This window comes from Papio anubis, chromosome 13, assembly GCF_008728515.1.
Source record: "Papio anubis isolate 15944 chromosome 13, Panubis1.0, whole genome shotgun sequence".
Classification (NCBI taxonomy): domain Eukaryota; kingdom Metazoa; phylum Chordata; class Mammalia; order Primates; family Cercopithecidae; genus Papio; species Papio anubis.
Window position 1 is genome coordinate 100,956,570 of NC_044988.1, and position 18,420 is coordinate 100,974,989.

Consider the following 18,420-nt stretch of genomic DNA (forward strand, 5'->3'; position numbering starts at 1 on the left):
CCAAAGTGAATCGCCACTTCAGAAACATCCAGAACCTAGCCAAGCCTACTTTAAAATTACATTTTATTTCTCTTTATGAATATTTGTTTTTTGTTTTTTATTAAAAAAAAAAAAAAAGGTTCATTTTACATCTTCTTCAAGAGTCTTGTGCCTCCTGGTAAGTGCATTGGTTTGTTTCACAGTACTCTCCACGACCAAGGGCGGTTCTTATTGCTGGAAGGAGTGAGTGCATGTCCACGCCAGGGCGGGGCTGGGGGACGTAAGAGGAATTGGGGCCCCGGCAGGAAGCCTGGGGCCTGTGCTCCAACATGAGCAAGGAGGCTGAGGGAGCAGACTGGGGCTTAGCTGAGTGTCTGTGGACAGACCTGCAGCCTCTCCAGGGTCTTCCCAGCCCTTCTTCAATGAGGAAGGAAGGGTGGAAAGAAGGGGCACAGGTGAAGGTGGGTCAGGGGGCAAGGTGGGCTGGGCATGCAGTGGGAGGGGTGCTGGCTCTTGCCTCGAGTGTTTGCTCACACTCAAGAAATGCAGATTTGGGGGTCCTTCACCCCCCAGCAGCTCAGGAAGCCCCTTTCCATTCCACTCTCCAGTCCCACTTCTGCGAAGAACCCGGCGGCCTGAGACCCGCTTCCTGAACCCCCAGGGTCCTGTCCCTGCTTTAGTGCAACGAAGACCTGAGTGGAGAAGTCTCCAGTGAATGAAGGCCGAGTCCCAGCCCCGTCCCCACCCGTCCTCAGACGTGCAGCTGGGACCCGCTGTTCCCCCAAGGCTACTGCCTTTCCGGGTGGCACGGCCTCCATCCTCACAAGAGAGAACCTGCAGTTTCTGTGGGGAGGTCCTGGCCCCCACCAGGGGCCCCCTGAGCACCGTGCCAGCCGGCAGCTCCAGCCCAGTGTGTCCCAGGACAGCCTCCTGGCACGAGCTGGGCCTGGAGACAGACGGCAGAGGCTGAACGGTCATTAAGCACCCCTTGAATAAACGCAACAGCCCGTGGACAAAGGAGCGGGGCAGGGACCTCGGTGCCCACACCGTCCCACGCTGTCACGGAGACTCCTACAAGTGGCTCATCTGTAGCAGAAATCGATTATTTTTCTAAATGGACGGTTTTCTGTGCTTGATTATTATTAGGCTGAGTGTGGGCCCCAGGCGGGTAGCTGTGTGTTTGGCAAGCTGGAAGGAACATGGCTTCAGTGGGATGTCCCCTAATAGCCCCTGCAAGTGGCCGCAAGGCAGACACTGCCCAGAACCCTTGCACAATGGGTCAGGACTAAGTAAGCCCTGGGGCTCCGATAACCTGGGACTGAGGGAGGGCAGGTCCCAGGGATGGGCTTCCAGACGTCTGTCCTCACCTGTCACTCTCCACTGTGCCAGCCCAGCCTCCAGAGTGGCTCTGACCCCTCTCTACCATGAGCCCACCCAGGCCTCCCAGCCCTTGGCCTGGATTCACTTCTTTGAGGACAGGAAGCAGGGGCTCGGCCAACTGCCTCCCAAGACTTCCCTAGAGCTCAGGTGACTTCTACCGCCATCAGTGTGGCACCCAGAGCCTGACTGCACCATCCCGCTGTCCCGAAGGCCTGGGAGGGGCGCCCCTGAGAATGAGCCCTGTCTTGGCCCTTTTACAGTACACCAGGGGCCGGCCAGCCACAGGGGCCGGGGCCCACCTGATTCAAGTCTTAAAATGCCCTGCAAGAAGGGATGTGAATGCCTTCCTTACCTTCGAGACTAACACTGAGGCTGTGTGTCGGCGGTCCGGGCGGCTGGCCCCCAGGCATTTGGGACCAGTGTGGATGGAGAAGGAAACCACCACACACCTGGAGGAAGGGCCAGGGACTCCACTGGGGGTGGGTCCTGAGGACTAAGAGGGTGAAAATTCCCTGGGCTCACAGCAGCCTCCCTCTCTCCTCCTAGAGCCGCCCAAGGGAAGTTAAGGCTGCTGGGAAGAGAGGGGAGAAGAGGCCAGGCCGCTGGCAGAGCCACCCCCTGGCCAGAGCTCACAGCCCCTCTCCGCCAGTGCTGGGATGAGACCTGGGGGTGGAGGGAGAGAAGGGGCTGTTCAGGCGGAATCTGCCTGTGGTTTTGTTTCTGCCAAAAAGAAACAGTGAGCAGCTGGTTTCAGGTCTAAACGCCCATCCTCACCCTTCTCCCAAGACAATCGGGAAGAAGGGCTCAAGAGACCCTCACAGGTGACCCCACCCCTCCCTCCACCTCTGGCAGAAGAGGAAAAGTCCGGTAGAAAAGAGATCCTGCTTTCTTTCTCCAACTGGTTTTCTTCCTTTAAATTCAGCTTAAGGCAAAAGTTTGGCAAAGCAAGTCTACATAAGGCCGCATGACAGAGGGCAGGGGGACCCGGGGGGGAAGGCCGGCCAGCGCCACAAATCGGCAGCAGTGCGGATCTGTCTCTTTGATCGGGGGCCGGAGCTTCCCTCCTAATCGGCTCCTCCTCCTCCTGCCCCTGAACCCCCATAAGAGGAGTTTTTTTAAAAAACGGAAAAAGCAGTGTTTCAGGGAATCTGTTACGGGTGAGTGACTGAAGCTGTGAGCAAAAGGAGAGGCAAGGAGACCAGAGGTGACCCTGAGGGCGCACGTGGGGTCTGTCTGTCCCGCTTAGGTCTCCCCCCTCCCTGAAAGGAAGCAGGTGCCGAGTGCCGGGGAGGCCTTCCCGGGGGGCCTCAGCACAGTGAGATCCGCCCGCTGGAGAGGGTAGAATGGTCATATCTTGCTGAATGACTGAAGAGTGAGTCTGAGTTTTGTTTTCAGCGGTATTATTATTTGCGAGTCTAACCTAGCGGGTGGCCCTGGCTGTCACCGGTGCTTGGGCGGGATCACCACCAGCGGCTGCCCGTACTTGGGCCGCCACATGAGGACCTGGGCGTCGTTGGCATTGGGCTTGACCAGGGCGCTGGGCGGGATGGGTTCGTTCTTGCTTAGGATTTTGGGCTGGTCCTGGGCGATGGGCTCCCGCAGCCGGGCGCGCTGGCCCAGAGGCCGGTTGGGGTTCACCTCGATGCTGAGCTGCATGCGCCAGTGAAGCGTCTGCAGGATGATCATGTCGTTGGTGGAGGTGTTGGTGGCCACCAGCCAGGTGGTGAAGCTCTGGTCCCGGTAGATGTTGGTGAGCTTGGCCACGTTGCTCTCGCTGACGGGCACGGCCCACGTGACGCTGGGGTAAAAGTTGTCGTTCATGCTGATGATGAACTTGGAGTCTCTCTTGGTGGGGCCCACGATGGTGCAGGTCTCCGTGGTGTTGCCGTACCAGGGGTAGTTCACCCCATCAGAGTCGCTGATGGCTTGGATCTTGCCCTCCTGGAGGTCGGGGAGCTCCCAGCTGGACCTGAGGACAAGGAAGGCCGGTTCACTCACTCGGTCACTCAAGGAGGGCTTTCTGTGTCTCCCTGGTAGGCCAGGGGCTGTCCCGGGCCCTGAGGATGGAACGGACCCAGCAGACCACCCGGTCCCCTTTGACATTCTGGGGGCAGGGGGTCAGACAACAGCTGGGAGTATCACTGTCATCACTACCGCTGTTATAATCATAACCCTCGGACAGAAAAAGGTGGCCGGCCTGGCCCAAGTTGCTCTTGGGACATACAGGATCCCACACTCCCATGTGGCCGTGGATACAGTAGCACCTGGGAGCCCACCCCAGGCTGTAGGGGACCCCTTAATTTAACATTACAGGCTCACAGACAATCTTCTCCATGCAACCCCACGCTGCAGATACAGAAAGCAAAGGGGTGGGCTGGGGGTGGACAGTGACGCTACCTTTCCCAAAAGACATTTGGCCAAGTGGTGGAGCCTGGGACCCGGGCGCCCGTTTCCACCAAGGCACCTGTAACAGGGAAGCTCAGGACAGCCTGCGCCCACTGTGCCTTCTGCTCACCTATGTGCACAGCGGGTACTCCCAGGAACAAGTTACTGCTAAAAATACACTCCTGGCCAGGCATGGTGGCTCACGCCTGTAATCCCAGCACTTTGGGAGGCTGAGGCAGGCGGATCACTTAAGGTTAGGAGTTCAAGACCAGCCTGGCCAACATGGTGAACCCTCCTCTCTGCTAAAAATACAAAAATTCACTTTGGGAAGCCAAGGCGGGCGGATCATGAGGTCAGAAGTTTGAGAACAGCCTGGCCAAAATGGTGAAACCCCGTCTCTACTAAAAAAAAATACAAAAAATTAATCAGGCATGGTGGCACATGTCTGTAGTCCCAACTATTCAGGAGGCTGAGGCAGGAGAATCACCTGAACCCAGGAGGCAGAGGTTGCAGTGAGCCGAGATCATGCCATGCACTCCAGCCTGGGCAACAGAGTGAGAGTCTGTCTCAAAAAAATAATAATAGCCGGGCGCGGTGGCTCAAGCCTGTAATCCCAGCACTTTGGGAGGCCGAGATGGGCGGATCACGAGGTCAGGAGATCGAGACCATCCTGGCTAACACGGTGAAACCCCGTCTCTACTAAGAAATACAAAAAATAGCCGGGCGAGGTGGCAGCGCCTGTAGTCCCAGCTACTCGGGAGGCTGAGGCCGGAGAATGGCGTGAACCCGGGAGGCGGAGCTTGGAGTGAGCTGAGATCCGGCCACTGCACTCCAGCCTGGGCGACAGCGCGAGACTCCGTCTCAAAAAAAAAGAAAAAAAAAAAATAATAATAATAATAATAATTAGTGGGTCATGGTGGCAGACGCCTGTAATCCTGTAATCAGGAGGCTGAGGTAGGAGAATTGCTTGAACCTGAGACGCTGGGTTTGCAGTGAGCTGAGATTGTGCCACTGCACTCCAGCCTGGGTGACACAGTGAGACTGTCTCAAAAAAAAGCATTCCCAACTCGACACAGTGGTTCATACCTGTAACCCCAGCACCTTGGGAGGCCGAGGCTGGCCAACACAGCGAGACTCTACCTTTAAAAAAAAAAAAAAAAAAAAAAAAAAAAAGCATTCCTGTTCCTAGAATTAATCACAATAGCCAAAAGGTAGAATCGATCCAAGTGTCCAACGACAGATACATGGATAAACAAAATGTGCTATATACATACAATGGAATGTTCTTCAGCCTTCAGAAGGACGGACGTTCCAACACAGGCTACAACACAGATCAACCTTGAGGACATTACGTTGAGTGAAATAAGCCAGCCAAAAAAAGACACATACTGTGGGATTCCACTTATGTGAAGTCCCTAGTGTTGTCAAATTCATAGAGACAGAAAGTAGAATGGAGGTTGCCAGGGGCTGGGAGAAAGAGGAACGGAAAGCTGACGTTTCTTGGGGACGAAGTTTCAGTTTTGCAAGATGAAAAGAGTTCTGGGCTGGGCGCTGTGGCTCACACCTGTAATCCCAGCACTTTGGGAGGCCAAGGCGGGCAGATCACCTGAGGTCAGGAGTTCAAGACCAGCCTGGACAACATGGTGAAACCCCGTCTCTACTAAAAGCACAAAAATTAGCCGGGCGTGGTGGTGGGTGCCTGTAATCCCAGCTAGTCAGGAGGCTGAGGCAGGAGAATCGCTTGAACCTGGGAGGCGGAGGTTGCAGTGAGCCGAGATCATGCCACTGCACTCCAGCCTGGGGGACAGAGCCAGACCCTGTCTTTAAAAAATAATTAAAATAAAATAAAATGGTAAATTTTATAAAATGTTACATAGACTTTACTATAATTTTAAAAATGCATTCCCCTACTTACACATCATATAATGTTAGCAGTTAGCAAACTTGGGGCCGCTATAGGAGGAATGATTAGGAACATGATTTTGCCAATTTTCCTGTTCATCTCATTGAAGAGCTCACTCATTAGAGTAACACCTGCTTAATGGGCATCTCCTGCCCAGCCCCTGAGCACCCCAGACTCAGGGAACCTGGAGGAAGCTCAGACAACCTCACTGTCTGGAAGTACCCAGTAATTCCAAAGATCTGGGGGGGCCCACAGCCGCAGGCAGGATGACAACGGGTGAGCCTGCTTATTCACTCCCCTGCACGGATGAAGAAGCGAGTCAGAGCCTCTTTGCCCACTGGGGGCCGGGTCTCCTATTTCAGAAGGAAACGTCCACTCTGTCCTCACCCAGTGCTTACACTTGTTTGGAACAGATTCCCGTTTTTTTCGTTTTTCGGGGCAGAAAGCAAACTTGCATAAGGAACCCTGCTTTGGCCTTGCCCCCTTTCATTTGCAAAGAGCTGAAGGCCTGGTTTGGAGGAGTGAGGCTGAGCAGCAGAACAGCCCTCCTCTTCCTGACCCCAGCCTTGGGGTTTCCTTTCCTTTCTGCAGTCCTGAAACTCCCAGGCCCTGGCTCAGACACAGGCAGGTGAGGAGCCTCCCGGACTGGCAGACAGCACTGCGTCATGCGGGGCATGGCTCAGAGCCAGGGCCAGGGCCAAATCGCCACCAGGCTGCAGGGATCCCCCTACCTGGGGGTGCTGGGAGTGCGGGGGATGCGTAGCTCAGGGGCACCTGCGGCAGCCCAGGGTCTACTGTTAGCCCCAGCTGCTCGCACTGTGGTCCAGTCACAGACGCGCGGATCCTCCACCGTCTCATCAGCAGCCCACCGACAATCCGCCGACATCTGCCTGCCAGGTTTTTGTGATGATGAAATGTATTGATACTCACTGCCTGGTCCAACCAACAGCAGTCAGTGGATGCTTCTGGAGACACTTTGAGGGTGGCATGAGCAGTTAAGAGGTGTGCCTCTCCCAGACCAGGTAGCCCTGGTTTGACCTCAAGCCTTTTCTGACCTTTCATTATTATTATTATTTTTTTTTTTGAGACGGAGTCTCATTCTCTCAGGCTGGAGTGCAGTGGTGAGATCTCTGCTCACTGGAGCCTCGGCCTCCCAGGTTCAAGTGATTCTTCTGCCTCAGCCTCTTGAGTAGGTAGGACCACAGGCACCCACCACCATGCTCAGCTAATTTTATATTTTTAGTGGAGACGGGGTTTCACCATGTTGGCCAGGCTGGTCTCAAGCTCCTGACCTCAGGTGATCCGCCTGCCTTGGCCTCCCGAAGTGTCCGGGATTACAGGCGTGAGCCGCCGCCCCAGCCGAATTATTTTTATATGAACTTGTTTCTCTTCTCTATAAAATTGCTATTCAGTTTTTTAATGCTTTTTGCCCACCATTCTTTTGATGACAGATTTTATTGGTATTTTTCTACTTACTGGGGATTTAAACATTCTAATTCTATTCTTTTAGCAGTTGTCCTTGAAATTTTCCCATTATTTTTGACTTAAAAGTCTAAAGTTAAGCAATATCTTAACCACCTTTCTCCTTTTTTTTGAGACAGTTTCACTCTTGCTGCCCGGGCTGGAGTGCAGTGGCATGATCTCAGCTCACTGCAACCTCTGCCTCCCGGGTTCAAGCAATTCTCCTGCCTCAGCTTCCCAAGTAGCTGAGATTACAGGCATGTGCCACTATGCCCGACTAATTATTTAGTAGAGATGGGGTTTCACCATGTAAGGTTGGTCTCGAGCTCCCGACATCAGGTAACCCACCCACCTCAGCCTCCCACAGTGCTGTGATTACAGGCGTGAGCCACCATGCCCGGCCTAATTTTTATATATTTTTTAGCAGAGATGGAGTTTCACCATGTTGGCCAGGCTGGTCTCAAACCCCTGACCTCAGGTGATTGCCCACCTTGGCCTCCCAAAGTGCTTGGATTACAGGCGTGAGCCACCACGCCCGGCTGTAAACAACCTGAGATTTTCAATGCGGTTAACAGCAGAGCCTTGAACCATGCTCGCGGCCTTTCTGAGTGCAGGCCCTGGGTAGCTGTCCAGTCTAGGAGCCCAGCAGGCCGTTCACCTCCATGGCTGTGGGCAGGGGCAGGCAGGGCCACCTGTCACAATCCCATCCTCCTAGTGACCCCAAAGGACAAGCAGGCAAGTCCAGGCTGGAACCCAGGATTCAGAATGCTTCCTGGGCTGAAGTGGCTTCCTCAGCCTCCCGCAGTATCCCTGTCTTGAGTCCCATCGTCACCCACCCAACAAACATCTGCAGGGCACCTGCTTGGCACCACATGCCAAGGTACCACACGCCATGAAGCCCTGAAAGGGGTGGACAGAGCTACTGGCCTGGCCAGCAATGGGGGAGGCCTGTGTCTCCGGGACACAGCGCCATCCCGGACTCTCCCTCGCCCCTCCAGGCTGTGCCCCTTCTCCTCCTCTGCCTCCACCCTGGCCTTACCCTTCCCTGGTCTCCCAGCCTCCTGCAATCTGTTCCCCTCCCAGAAGCAGCCCGAGCGATCTTCTAAAAACACAAATCCGATGGCATGGCTCCAACCCTGTTAAACCGGCCATGACTCCCCATGCCCTTAAAACCGACACAATTGAAGCCTAGAGCCCTGTGTGCGTGCACACATGCACATGTCCACACACGTGCGTGTACACACACGTCCTCCCTGGGCTCCAGGACCCCAGCCATTCTCAGCTGCTGCAGTGGGCCATGCTCCTCCCTCTCAGGGCCTTCTACCGGGAGAAGCGTCATCCTCGTCCTCATCTTCATCCTCCTCTTCCTCCACCGCCTTTTCCTCCTCCTCCTCTCCCCTCTTACTCCTCCTGTCCTCGCTCATAGCTGCTCATTACTCAGCTCTGCAGCCACCGTCCCAAAGAAGCCTGCCTGGACGCTCCACATGGGCCAGGTGCCTCCCGGTATTCAACGCCACTGGATCTCATCCCACTGCCCTGTGGCCTGTTCATGACGGTGATTAAATACTGATGCACTCATTTGCTACCAGTCTCTTTCCCAGACAGACCACGAGGCCGTGCGGGCAGGGCCAGGCCTGCCTCACCCATCACCACATATCTGGGATGTATCACAGCACCTGGCCCAGCTTCAGGCACCATCAATGTCTGTGGCCAGGATCAATGGCTGTCAGTACACGCTGGGTCTCCCCCAAAGCCCACAGGGCATCTCTGTGAGGAGTCCTGGGCCCCCAAAGTTGCTCTGAGCTTCTGCTTATCCTGCAGGGTTGCAGCTGCAAGAGCCTCTTGCTGGACGGTCTCCTTAGCAAGTTCTAACAGCAGGTACCACTCCCTGAGCACACGGGCTGCACCGAGCACCACACCTCCCTGGGGCTGGGGCTGTGGGGTGCATTTCACGGAGGAGACTTAGGGCAGTTAGAGGCCGGGTCTGAGGTCACACAGCTGGGAAGTCACTGGGCCAAGGTCCCCAATCTGACCCAGCTCTTACCCCACCAGCCTCTAATGGAACCTAAGTGATCCTCCCACCTCAGCCTCCCAAGCTGCTGAGATGAGCCACCATGCCCGACCTAATCAGCTTTTAAAAGAACCAACTATGGGAGTCTGAGGCTGGAGGGTGGGGTATTGCTTGAACCCACGACGTCAAGACCAGCCAGGGCAACAAAGCAAGAGACTCTCGTCTATACAAAAAACTTAAAAATTAGCCAGGCATGGTGGTGCGTCCCTATACTCCCAGCTACTCGGGAAGCTAAGGTGGGAGGATCGCGCGAGCCCAGGAGGTCAAGGCTGCAGTGAACTAGGATTGCCCCACAGCACTCCAGCCTGGACAACAGAGTGAGACCCTGTCTCTAAAAGAAAAAAAAGTCAACGAAATTTAGAAACACCTTTGAAATAGCAGGTTGGATATGCTGTATATACAGATATATGTTCTAATAGGCATTAAATATGTTGCATTAAAACAAAATTTAGCCTTAACCTTAAATGATTGACTCAAAGATTATTCCACCTCCTACAAGCGGCTCACATTGGGCACCTGAAGAAACACCTTTACAGATAAAGACTTGAGGCTCCAGGGCAAGGGCCTGCCCATGCCACATAGTCTCCTGCTCAGCCCTGGTTTCAGCCCCTCACACGGGCCCAGCAGGAAGTTAGGAATTATTTTACCTACCCCACAACGGTATGGATTTTATGATCTGATAAAATTTGCAGAAAGTACTCATTCTGTAAAAACGTTGCAATTTTTCAGAAATGATTGCCCAAGAACCCCCATTCCATACTGGACAGGCATCCTGGCTTCCTGACTTCCCCCCGTGCTGCTGCCCCCTTGGGCTGTCCCCACCACCACCAGATCACCAGGCCATGCTCTCCCAGTCTCCCCAACACCTGTTCACCAGGTGAGGGAAGGGCTGGAGGTCTCGCCTCCCACAGGGCCTGCCCGCGGGGATTCCCCCACCACAACAAACCCCATTCCTCCTGGGACCCAGACACCTTCTCCCTGCCAACCCCACCCCTCTTAACCCAGGCACAGCAGTGGATCACTGGGATTTAACACGAGAAGGAAAGACCAACAGAGCCTGTTTAATTTTAGTTATAGGCCGGGCGCGGTGGCTCAAGCCTGTAATCCCAGCACTTTGGGAGGCCAAGACGGGCAGATCACGAGGTCAGGAGATCGAGACCATCCTGGCTAACACGGTGAAACCCCGTCTCTACTAAAAAATACAAAAAACTAGCCAGGTGAGGTGGCAGGCGCCTGTAGTCCCAGCTACTCGGGAGGCTGAGGCAGGAGAATGGTGTAAACCCGTGAGGCGGAGCTTGCAGTGAGCTGAGATCCGGCCACTGCACTCCTGCCCGGGCCACAGAGTGAGACTCTGTCTCAAAAAAAAAAAAAAAAAAAGCAGCATATCAAGTGAAAACTGAAACCTACCTCCCCATGCGCCCCTCCCCGTGTGCCCCTGTTGTACTCCGGTAAACATCCTTTGGGACCTTGCTCTCTGCATACACACAGGATATACTCCCAACTTCAGTATTTTCTTTTTAACAAAAATGGGTTGCTACCCTACATATTGTTTGATAACTTTAAACAAAAATGTAACAATGTACCATTTCCCCACGTGGGAGTATCCATAGCTCTACCTTGTCTTCAGGGCCTGTAGCCCTGCCTCAGAGTCTGCACTGCAGACAGACCATAATTTCACTCCCTCTTGAGGGACCCTTGAGTTGTTCCTGGTTTTTTGCTATTAGGAGCCGTGCAGGAGTTAACATCCTTACTTGTGCATTTTTTCCTTTTTTTAAGACAGTCTCGCTCTGTTGCCCAGGCTGGAGTGCAGTGGCATGATCTCGGCTCACTGTAACCTCCACCTCCTGGGTTCAAGCAATTCTCAGCCTTCTGAGCAGCTCGGATTACAGGCGTGCACCACCACACCCCACTAAGTTTTGTATTTTTAGTAGAGACAGGGTTTCGCCATGTTGGTCAGGCTGGTCTCGAACTCCTGACCTCAGATGATTCGCCTGCCTCAGCCTCCCAAAATGCTGGGATTATAGGCGTGAGCCACCGCGCCCGGCCCATGTACATCTTTATGTGCTGCTTCCCCGTTCACATGATCATTAACTCACTTGTTCAGTAGATTATTTTTTTGGACGCCTCCAATATGCAGGCCCTGAGCTAGGGGCACAAAGTTTCTGTAAGGGACTCTAAAAGTACAGGCTGGGCACCATGGCTCACGCCTGTAATCCCAGGACTTTGGGAGGCTGAGGCAGGTGGATCACTTGAGGTCAGGAATTCGAGACTAGCCTGGTCAGCATGGTGAAACCCCGTCTCTACTAAAAATATATTAAAAAGAAAAAAAACCCAGGTGTGGTGGCAGGCACCTGTAATCCCAGCTACTCGGGAGGCAGAGACAAGAGAATCGCTTGAACCCGGGAGGCGGAGCTTGCAGTGAGCTGAGATCCGGCCACTGCACTCCAGCCTGGGCGACAGAGCAAGACTCCGTCTCAAAAAAACAAAAAAAAAATGTACAACCACCGAGCTGAAGGGCTTGCACATGTGGACGGTAACAGACACAGCCAGGCTCACCTCTCAGCATCCTCGCCTGCCTCAAATGTCCTCCCACAAACAACAGGTGAAGACGCTCCCCTCCCCCGAACACTGGGCACCACTGATCTTTTTCATTGCACCCAACTCTGATCAGCAAAACAAAGGATGTCAGTATGTAACTTGTCATTTCCCTGATTACTACGGCTGATGAGTGGCGCCTCGCACGTCTCCAATGTTTGTTTCCAGTGCTTGGACGGTGGATGAGGGCTGCAGCGATCCCTTGGCCGGGGCTGGTCCTGGGGGAGCTCTCTCTCGGCTGGGTCATCCCCCCTACTTCCTCCCACCCCAAAGCCTTGAAACAAGGACTTCCCTCTCCCACCCACCCCGCCCTCGCCTCCGCCAGGGCCCAGCAGATGGGGGAGGCCGCCTTCCGGTTACACAGAGGAAGCCTCCTCCTCAATTGTTCTTTGCACAACTGACGCTCAGGCCCCGGCTTCAGGAAGAGGCCACGTGGTCAACAGGGACATTCCTCCATGGCCTGTCCCCAGATCTGCTGGCGCTGAGCAAGACTGCTCGGGCAACCAGCTTCAGGTCTTAGACGCTGTGACCACATCATAAAACGAGGCCTTCCTGAGTTCCTGGGGAGGACACTGGGAGATGGCAGGTGGGAAGGTGCCCGAGGTAGCCATTCTCAGGGTCATCCTAGCAAGGCTGGGTGGCACCCAGCAGTCCCTCCACCCCTGCCCTGTCCTTTCCCACTAGACTTTTTTTTTTTTTTTTTTTTTTTTTTTGAGATGGGGTCTCACTCTGTAGCCCCGGCTGCAGGGCAGTGGCGCGATCACAGCTCACTTGCAGCCCTGACCTCCCCAGGCTGAGGTGATCCTCCCACCTCAGCCTCTCAAGTAGCTGGGACTAGAGGCATGTGTCAATCGTATTCACACTTTTTGTATTTTTGTAGGCACAGGGAATACTAAAAGCGTCCCGGCTGGCTACTGGCCTTTTTTTTTTTTTTTTTTTTTTTTTCTGAGATGGAGTCTCACTCTGCCCAGGCTGGAGTGCAGTGGTGTGATCTCGGCTACTGCAAGCTCCGCCTCTCAGGTTCGTGCCGTTCTCCTGCCTCAGCCTCCCGAGTAGTTGGGACTACAGGTGCCCGCCACCACGCCCGGCTAATTTTTTGTATTTTTAGTAGAGACGGGGTTTCACCATGTTAGCCAGGATGGTCTCGATGTCCTGACCTCGTGATCCACCAGCCTCGGCCTCCCAAAGTGCTGGGATTACAGGTGTGAGCCACCGCGCCCGGCCCCACTGGCCTTTCGTAACACAGTGACAGCATTCATGCTATAGACAGGTATCTGAAACCCAGGAGAAGGGATAATGTAACAACAGCAACAAGACAGCCATCTTTCCGCTGACTTTGACAGGCACCGCATAATGAGTAAGACATTGTCAGTATCATGATTCATAGCTGTGGTATGGACGGCTACCATATATTGAGCCTGGTATATGTGAGGTGCTGGGTTAAGCTCTTATCATCACAACCCTATGAGGGAGAACTCATATTCCCATTTCATAGACAGGAACAGTGAGGCTTGGAAAGGTTAAGAGGCTGGCCCAAGGGTTGGGAGCTGGGGTTCACACCTTGCTACACATGGGCATGGAGCAGTGTCCCCATCAACCCAAAGAAACCCTTTCCATCTGAGCTGCTCCCCCTCCTCCCCACCCAGTCTGCCCTTTGGCAGACTCCAGAGCCATAAACTGCCCCTGGCCTTGGCCTTGGCCATGGGTGTGGCTGTGGGCCAGGTTCCCAGGGGGCTCCAGAGAAGGGCAAACCAGGGACAACGTGGAACTTCTCCCACACAGGCGAGAAATTGTGACTTGTCACTTAGAAGACTCTGTGCCAGCTGACAGGTGGCAGTTGAGGAATTGCGGGGGCCGGGCTGTGGAGGCAGGTGTCTCCAACAATTTGGAGAGGGGGGGGTTGGCTTTTAAAGCGATGTGGGTTGGACCCAAAGCCATATAGAATCCTCTCATGCTGGCACAGAGAAACTCACTCTTTTCCAGCTCTGTCTGTAAAAGTCAGGGTATTATTGAGATGGTGTGTGTTTTTTTTGTTGTTGTTTTGTTTTGTGTTTTTTAATTGTTCCATTTCAAATGTTTCAAACCCAGAATGTCATTCTAAAAAGTGATCCTCCTGGTTTAGGGATTAATTTTAAGCAGGGATAACGTTTGGGGGTATGACGGATTTCGGTTAAGTATCTGGAATTAACATTTTGGATACAAGTCCATTTGTAAAGAATGAAAGCCCTAACCTAGCTCTCGTTACGTGGCTGTCCCTTCCCCGGGCCACTAAAGCACAGGGCCTGGGTTTCATTTTAAGGATGTGAATTGTCTGGGTCAAGTCCAGCGGTCCTCCACTAGGTGTGATTTCATAGCCCCTCCTGGGGACATCGGGCCCTCCCTGGGGACATTACTGACTGTCACAGCTTGCGGGGATGTGCTCCTGGCATGCAGTGGGTAGAGGCCAGGGATGCTGCTCAGCCCCCTACCCATGCACAGGACACCCCCCACCAGCACAAAGAATTACCTGATCCTGGGCCAGGCAGAGCAGAGGGGCAATTCTGGGCCAGTTGGGGTTCCTGGTCACCCCAACCACTGTTCCCTTTCCTTCATGCCACAAGGCTTAAAAACTTGGAAAATGGAAGGCCTGGGGCAGGGGAGACAGGAAGGGGGTTTTAAATCCCACCTAAGGCTCACGCCTGTAATCCCAGCCCTTTGGGAGCTGAGGCAGGCAGATCATCCGAGGTCAGGAGTTCGAGACCATCCTGGCCAACATGGGGAAACCCCGTCTCTACAAAAAATATAAAAATTAGCTGGGCATGATAGTGTGTGCTTGTAATCCCAGCTACTCTGGAAGCTGGAGCAAGAGAATCACTTGAACCCGGGAGGCAGAGGTTGCAGTGAGCCAAGATTGGCACCACTGCATTCCAACCTGGGGGACAAGAATAAGACTGTCTCAAAAAGTAAATAAATAAATAAAAATTAAAATAAAAAAAAAATAACTAAATCCCACCTAAATGCTTCTATTTCCATTCAGCAAGGAGCTAAAGTAAGGCCACATCCTGGCCTTCTCCATGAGCCCTTCAAGGGACTCTCTTCTTTGGCCACTCAGCCCATTAGGCTGATTCTGTTGATTACTAATAAGTACTCGGCAGCCTCCTCCTCTACGTCTCAGCTACAGGACAGCCACCCATACTGGCCTCTCGCTGAATCCTCACAGCAGCCTACGAGAAGTTCTCACCCTCATGGACAGACACGGAATGGAAGTCCGGGGGCTGCCTGGCCAAGGCCTTAGGAGCCAGGACACGTGGACCCTTCTGCCCAACTGCTCCAAGCCACCCCTCCCAGGGAGCCTCCGACTGCATCCTGTCCCTGGGGCTGGTCCCTGTGTATCCCAACTGGGATGACACAGCCAGTGCACCCAGGGAGAATGAGCTGGGTGGGACACAGAGGCTCCCTGCAGCGAAAGAGGAGTCCCGAGAACGAGAGGGAGCAAAGAGAAACGTCAGGGGCAGAGGGAGAGCAAGGAAAATGGTCTGGAGCCACTTTAAAACGCAAGCTGTTCATGCCTTACACTGCTTTAAAAAGTTTTACACTCAGGAAGTGGGCCCTACGTGACAAAGACTCAGCCTGGGGAGAAGATTCACTACACAGTGTGGCTGACATCTGTCCTAATTCTGCAGTTTTAGCCGCTCACGTCTGATAGAATAACAGTAACAGTGACAACACCGCTAAGGACGATCCCCATCCCATTACTGCCTGCAGTGAGGATTCACCACGAGCTTGGTGCAGGGCTGACTGCATGGCAAATTTGGTTGGCTTGAGTGATTCTCACAAGAAGCCATGGGGAAGGGGTTATCACCAGCCCCATTTTGCAGATGTGTAAACTGAGGCTCAGAGCAGTAAAGGGACTTGCCGAGGGTCACATCCTGGGAAGTGGCAGAGCCTGGCCTCCCGCCCACATCTGCCTAAGAAGGCATGAGGCTCTTCCAACCAGGAAGTGAGGACTAGCACAGGGAGGGCAAACCTGCCTCAGTTCCCAGTCTCAGGCCTGGCTCCAGCCACATCACCCTCACCTACTCAGGGTCACCAGATGGAGAACAAGTCTTAGTCAAGACATCGGAAGCCCGGGTGCACAGAAGGGGAAGCTGAGGCTTGGAGTCTGTACCTTGGGTCAGGCCTGTGGCCTCCCCACCACACGTTGCACCAACCTCATTAGAATACAGTCCCGACGAGTGCTCAAGTCTTTCCAAGTTCAGAAGACGACACTCGCTTCCCAACCCCTTCTAGGGAATCAACTAGGCTTAGCCCAAAACCGCGAGGAAGACTTTTGTTTCTACAACTGTCCCGGATGCCTTCAAAGCCCAAGGAGGTTTATGGGCTTAAGGGTTCTTAGAAAAGGTCCTCACTGCATAACTAAGAATCATGTTTCCCTGCTTAGAATAGAAAGGCAGCCCCTGGCCTGAACTGGATTACTAGCTGCTCTTGAGACGCAAAAGGCTTGGCACAGATACCAGGCTGGTGGAGACGGCCGGTGAGAGCCTCTGCATGTGCTCCCCATGCACCTCTTTGGGATGGTCACAGTCACACGCTGGATTTAAGGGTTACTGTGATCCTCATGTTTCCTTTAGAACTTTGGAGTCATTAAGTAGAGAAGCCACCAGACTTGGTGTCCCGCCATCCTCCACCCCTCTCATTTACAGGTGGCCCACGGGGTTCTTAAATCTGTGATAAGTTCCAACTCCTGGGGAAATTCTCTTTTCCCCACTTGCAAAACAGGGAAGTGAAGCTGCACAGGGTAGACACTGAGAGGGGCTCTGGGAGTGTCCGCGGCCAGTCAGGGGGCCGCATGGGTGGGCTACCCACCAGGGCCTGCCTAGCCCTCCTCATGCTCAGAAACAGCTATTTTCACCACCACTGTCTTAGGGTGAACCTTCAGGTGAAGTCACTCTCCCACCTCTGCCTAAATGCAGCTCTTTCCACCCTGGGGACGGCCTTCTCTGGGGTCAGGAAGCAGGCCAGGAAAGGAGCCCCAGGGCCCCAGGGTCCTCACCGGGACCCCCAATACCCTAGGCACACTCTGGAGACGGGGCTTCGGGGCTGCAGGAGAGGCTCCTCTTTGCTGTTGCTGTTAGGGCCTCCCGGGGGGAACACTGGACTTGCCTGCGTAAAGTGGCCTTCTGCCTTGGAGACAGAAGGCGCTACACTGTGAAGAAATCGGGCTTCTAAAACTAACTGTGCTCTCAAACACAGTGCCGTTTGGAATAGCGAAGCACTCCCCCAGGTCCTCGCACGCACTCGCACTCCTATAAGCCAGAGAGATAATTGAGGCCCAATCGCAAAGCCCTGAACACACCGGTCTGGGAGTTGCAGAGTGCCTGAGTGTCTGCCATGGGCCCCCACAGGGCCAGAGGCCTGGAGGGCAGCCCTCCAGCCTCTCTGGTGACCCCTGATGGCACTAACACTCCTCAGGCGGACGGGACGCTTGCTCTGCCAGGAAACACTGGGAGTAATGTTCCTCTGCTTTCTCGGCATCTTGCAAGGAAGGAGACAGGAACCCCGGGGAAACAGTGGCAGGGTAGGGTGCAGAACTGTGACTCCAATCTAGATCCACAGGGAAACTCTTCAGGGAGACACCGGGCCAAGGAGGCCACCTGCATACCTGCCTAAAGCTTCTCTCTGGCCTGGGTCCTGTCTCCATGGTATCTCCACCTTCCCCACTATGGGCCGCCCCTCACCAGGCCTCCAAGCTCGGCCATCCCTAGCAGTTCCCAGAGCTGGCTCTCCGCCATACTCACATGCCCTGCTCGCCGTACTGGTTGTAGAACTCCATGTGGCTGCACGCCTGGATCCAGCCAACTATCCAAGTCTCCTTCTTGGGGATGGGAGGCATGACCACCTGGGCCGAGGCCCGGAAGTGGGGTGTCCGGTAGCGGAGCACCACGCTGGAGGACTCATCGATGCTGGTGGGGACGGGGTCGATGGAGGCTTTCACATCAATCACCGTGATCCCTTCCCGGAAGACTCTGGCTTTACCTCCGATGCTCTGAATACAGCCCATGGCACACAGGAGCGCTCTGATCTCCAGGGAAGGCCAGCAGTCACAGAGAAAACCAGGCATTGAAAGGACGGAGGCTGCAGGACCCAGGGCAGACGGCGCTGCTCTCCAATCTCAACTCTCAAGACCGATATCCATAGGATAGAAAAGTCACTGAGTAGAGGGGGGGTCGCATATATCACTACCTCGGCCTGTTTATAAATAAGGATTCTGCTGCATTTCACGAGCCCTGGGCTCGCTCTTCTCCTCGCAGTGGACAAAAATCACCGATATTCTTTGGGTTAAAAAAAGAAAAGTTTGTAGTTTAATGAATAATTATGTCGTTCTGACATCCGGCCCTTCTGTGCCTCATACGCGGGGACGGCAGCTCGCAGACTCTCCCTCAAGTCTTCGGAGGAAGCAGGCGAGCGCCGGCAGACTCATAAATAAGGAAGGCTCCGTCCCCGTGCGGTCGCACCACCCTCGCTGCAGAAGCCTGACTTCCTGCCCTCCGGCCTTCCGCACGCGCTCCCTCCGGGCCCCGCACCCGCACCCGCCCGGCGCAGCCGAATCAATTGCAGAGCAGTTTCTGTCCACCGGCCGAGGTCCCGGCGCCCTCGGGGCAAGCGC

The 18,420-nt window shown here is 54.3% G+C and overlaps 1 protein-coding gene across 1 annotated transcript; it reads right to left on the minus strand.

Annotated features, from left to right (window-relative positions):
• Positions 1–46: 46 nt before the first annotated feature.
• FAM78A (family with sequence similarity 78 member A) lies at positions 47–18,208 on the minus strand. Its single transcript, XM_003911176.4, has 2 exons — positions 17,552–18,208; positions 47–3,328 (listed from the first exon to the last, which is right to left on the minus strand). Exons 1-2 carry the CDS (start codon positions 17,872–17,874, stop codon positions 2,800–2,802), a joined length of 852 nt encoding a protein of 283 aa, XP_003911225.1. The 5' UTR covers positions 17,875–18,208; the 3' UTR covers positions 47–2,799.
• Positions 18,209–18,420: the final 212 nt, after the last annotated feature.